Below are 4,345 nucleotides of genomic sequence, written 5' to 3' on the forward strand. Positions count from 1 at the left end.
AGTTATTAGATTAGTCTTTCACAACAATGAGAAATAAGATATTCATAGAAAGATTGCTGGGTGTGCAGGTGATATTGAGATTCTCATGACAGGACATGCATTTGGAGATGCACTTACTACTAGATAAGTCCCATTTTACTGGCCAAAATAGAACTTGCAAAGGTTTTGCCAATTCCTGCCTAAACAGATAACTAAAAGTCATCTTTCTCTTTCCTTTCCTGGGAATGCCCATTCATATGTTTTGGGATTTGGTATTCTTAGAACCTGAAAGGATTCCTGAAACACAGTCTCTTATCTGCTTGGTTTTCACCCCATACACAACAGGATTCATAGTTGGAGGCAACAGTAGGTAAATATTAGCTATAATGATGTGACAAGAGGGAGGGATTGTATGGCCCCCAAAGCGATGGGAAAAGAAGGAGAAGAAGGCTGGGCTGTAGGAGAAAACTATAGCACAGATGTGAGCCGTGCAGGTGCTGAAGGCCTTCCGCCGAGCTTCTGCTGAGGAGAGGCTGACCACTGCCCTCAGGATCATGGTGTAGGAGACTGTGATGCACAGGATGTCAAAACCCCCAATCAGGAGGGCAACAATCAGACCATAGATGGCATTGACCTTGATATTTCTCAAGACAACTTGGCCACAGACATGTGGTCATAGTAAGTGTGGGGGATTACATTGCCTCTGCAGTAGGGCAGGCGCTTGGTGAGGAAAGGGAAGGGAATGATGAGCAACACCCCTCTGAGAAAGGTGGACAGACCCGCCTTTGCAATGACGGGATTTGTAAGGATAGTTGAGTAGCGCAGAGGGTAGCAGATGGCCACGTAGCGATCCAGGGCCATGAGCATGAGCACCCCAGACTCCATCCCCGTGAAGGTGTGGACGAAGAACATCTGAATCAGGCATCCATCAAAGCTGATTTTCTTGAGATGAAGCCAGAAGATGGAGAGGGCTTTAGGGACTGTGCTAGAGCACATGACAAGATCCGTTAGGGAAAGCATGGCCAAGAAGTAATACATAGGTTTGTGCAAGGAGTCCTCACAGTAGATGAGGTAGAGGAGGCCACAATTCCCTGCCATAGCTACAACATACATGGAGCAGAATGGGAAGGAAATCCAAATATGCACCTCTTCCAGTCCTGGGATTCCATTCAGAATGAATGAGGATGGGACCCGCTCTGTTTTATTCAGTATTAGCATAATCAAATAGACTTAAACTTTATGTGACTTTTCCTAGAGTAAGATAAAGACAAGAGAAAACATAGTTTATGGTTACTTTCTCTTTTTCTGTGTTTTAAAATTCTGTAGTTTATTTGATCAAACAGTCAACTTTCCTGAGTGATAGTGAGTATGTCTTCTGTTTGTTTATTGATTAGTTCATTTATTCACTCAACAAATTTTTATTAAGCAATTCAAGTTCACATCACAGACACTGATTCAAAATTGTTTTCTGAAACTAGTTTTTCATCCTCATAGATTTATAATAAAAAGTAATTCTGTTATATCTTCTCTAAAGAGATTTTGGATAGAATACTTCATTTGTTAATAAATCTCCCTGTGGATGTGATCTTAGTGTCCTTTGGTCACTATACCCATGAACCAAAAGATATGAGGACTTTAAAAATTCTTATTCTTGTTTAATAGCTGATCGTTGATATTTAATTATTAAGGCACTGTTTGAAACCTTTTGTAAATATTAAATTATGCATTTCTCAATGGAGATCGAGGTCTCACAAATCAGAAAAATTTTGATTTGTTTTTTTCACATTTAAATTGACTTATTTTTGCCTTTTCTTATCATGGTCTATGTGCATTTATTAGAATGCTCTTAATTTCTAATCAGAATAAGCTTTCAGTAATAGGTTGTAAGTGGCTAATCTTGTTTAGGATGCATAAATATATCAATGGTAATGAATCCTTTTTTAATTATGTTTTTCTACCAATCTTTCTACTTTACCTTTAAACATTGTCCTCTGAGATTATCTGGTATCTTTAGTAAAAACAAAGCAAACTAGTTTCACACTATTATACTTTACTAAAATAATTCATGTACTTTGCCTTGATTATGCTTGTTTCTCTAGTAATATTTATCATTCAATAAATACACTGACATCTCCAATTTTTATTGTTTTCTCATTGGTTGTCTGATCTTTTGAATTTACGTTTTCATATATTTCACAATGGAACACGTTAGTCGAGTTCTAGTAGGAGATGGTATAAACAAATGCAACTTTACATTTGATATTTCTTACTTCACATCAAATATATTTCTCATCTAAGAGAAAAATTAATTCCAAATTCCATGCTTATGGCTAAATCTCATTTTCAATTTAAGTATCTGAGATAAGTAAGTGCTACCTCATCCTTTTATTAATCTTTTAATTTCTCATATATATGTATTGAACATCTAAAATGTGACAATGTGGAGTAGAAGGGCTTCACTCATTAAGGACATCAGAGTTAATGGACAAAGATGCAAACAATTTATCACAGTAAATGTAATAATTAAAATAAAAGTATGTGCAACCTCCTAAATGAGCACTAGACTATTAAAGTGATGTTTATTGTTGTTGATGGGATTTTGAAGGAGGAGTTGGTGATTATAAAGAAAGACTATGTTGAAGAGAAGGTGTTTGGTACCTATTCAGAAGGGAAAACATGCTGTAAAGGAGACACATTTATAAAAGGAATTCCAGAGAAAAGACTCAATAAGCAAAAGTATGGAAATCAAATGATCAAGTCCGTGAGAAGTCACTGGGTTTGAGGGGACAAGTGATAATTTAGATGCTTGACCAGGAAGTAAACCACAAAAAATCATGCAATTATCAGATAATAGGAACTTCATTGTTGCTAAATAATAAGTGTTAAATAATTCATAAATATCCAGAGAGCCATTAGTTAACTTCATGGTGCTTGGAAAGCATTGGGCACTGAAGAAGCTAGAATCCTCTCCTACCCCTCCCTTAAGAAATATGGTCTGCAGTGTCTAGGAGTCAGGTCAGAAGAAGGAAGGAAAAAATTTAGTGCTATTGTAGTCTCTGCTAAACAGGTAAGAAAAATGAGCTTCATGCAAGCCTAAGGCTGATTGCAAACAACAGATAATAATTTAGCCAGTGGGCTCTAAATCACCAAAAATGTATGTAAGCTTTATACTTGGAATGAAAATAATTCTGTGACCAATTTCCCAAGGAAAAAAGAATTGGTTTCTATTAAACACCTTAATAACCCTACAATTACCAGAATATGAGACAGTTTATCATATTTTTCACAGAAACATGGTCAACTATCATGATGGAAATCCCACCAATTTATAGGATAGAAAACTGGATTCTATAATTGATTTTTATAGTTCACTTAATCTCCTTGAGATTTTATTACATCTCAATTTTTCCAAGATCAGGTAGTACAAAAAGAGCAGTATAGAAGAGAAATATATAGATTTTAACCTTATCTTTCCATTTCTTAAAGATATGCATGAGGATAATTTCTATAACTTCCTTAGAAAACAAATTACTCATCCCTTTAAGTGTAGTTAAAAATACTATTATAAGAAGTACAGAGTCCAGAAACCAAATTCTGAAACACACATTAAGCCATTTAATTTATGGCAAAGGAAACACTATAGATTGGGAGAAAATACACCATTTTCTATAAGTATTACTGGATCAGTTGGATATACATTGTGGGAAAAGATACACATTTTGTTCATACAACAGTTTTTTTTTAATGTAGAGTTAAATGTGAAATGCAATATACATATCTTCTTTAATATTTGGAATAGACCACAAAAGGTGCTTCCCACAGAGAAATAACAGTGTGATTTAAGTTAAAATTAATTTTTTAAATTAAAAAACACTGCCAAAAATATGAAAAATGAGCCACAGACTAGGATAAGATATTTGCAACATATAAGTTCAACAAAAATGAACATTCAAAATATCTAAAATACTCTTAAAATAGCAATAAGAAAAAGAGGGAGGGACAAATTACATAAAATATATATTTCACAAAAGAGGAAAAAAGTGACAATAAACATGTAAGTAGTCACCAATTTTTACAATAATTTGGAAAATAAATGCAATCTGAATGTCTCATGGCATAGAAACACATACCAAACTAGATAGTTAAAACAAAAAAGCATAAAAGATACCAAGTATTGGTGAAGACATGGAATGACTGGAATTCTCATACACTACTGGTATGAGTGTAGGTTTGAAATAATTTTGGCATATCTTGATGGTGAGTGTACATATAGCCATCACATCCATTCCAACTAAAAATGTGTACATATATTTGCCAAAACAAAGGCTTCCTTGGTGACTCAGACAGTAAAGCGTTTGCCTGCAGT

At 34.7% G+C, this 4,345-nt stretch overlaps 1 protein-coding gene across 1 annotated transcript; it reads right to left on the bottom strand.

The window, feature by feature from the left end:
• Positions 1–232: 232 nt before the first annotated feature.
• Positions 233–1,197, bottom strand: LOC138420506 (olfactory receptor 52N4-like). Its single transcript, XM_069553745.1, is given in 2 exon segments — positions 233–627; positions 630–1,197. Coding segments are annotated over 2 exon segments (963 nt in total).
• Between the last annotated feature and the right edge of the window lie 3,148 nt (positions 1,198–4,345).

This window comes from Ovis canadensis, chromosome 15 (genome assembly GCF_042477335.2).
Source record: "Ovis canadensis isolate MfBH-ARS-UI-01 breed Bighorn chromosome 15, ARS-UI_OviCan_v2, whole genome shotgun sequence".
Classification (NCBI taxonomy): Eukaryota; Metazoa; Chordata; class Mammalia; order Artiodactyla; family Bovidae; genus Ovis; species Ovis canadensis.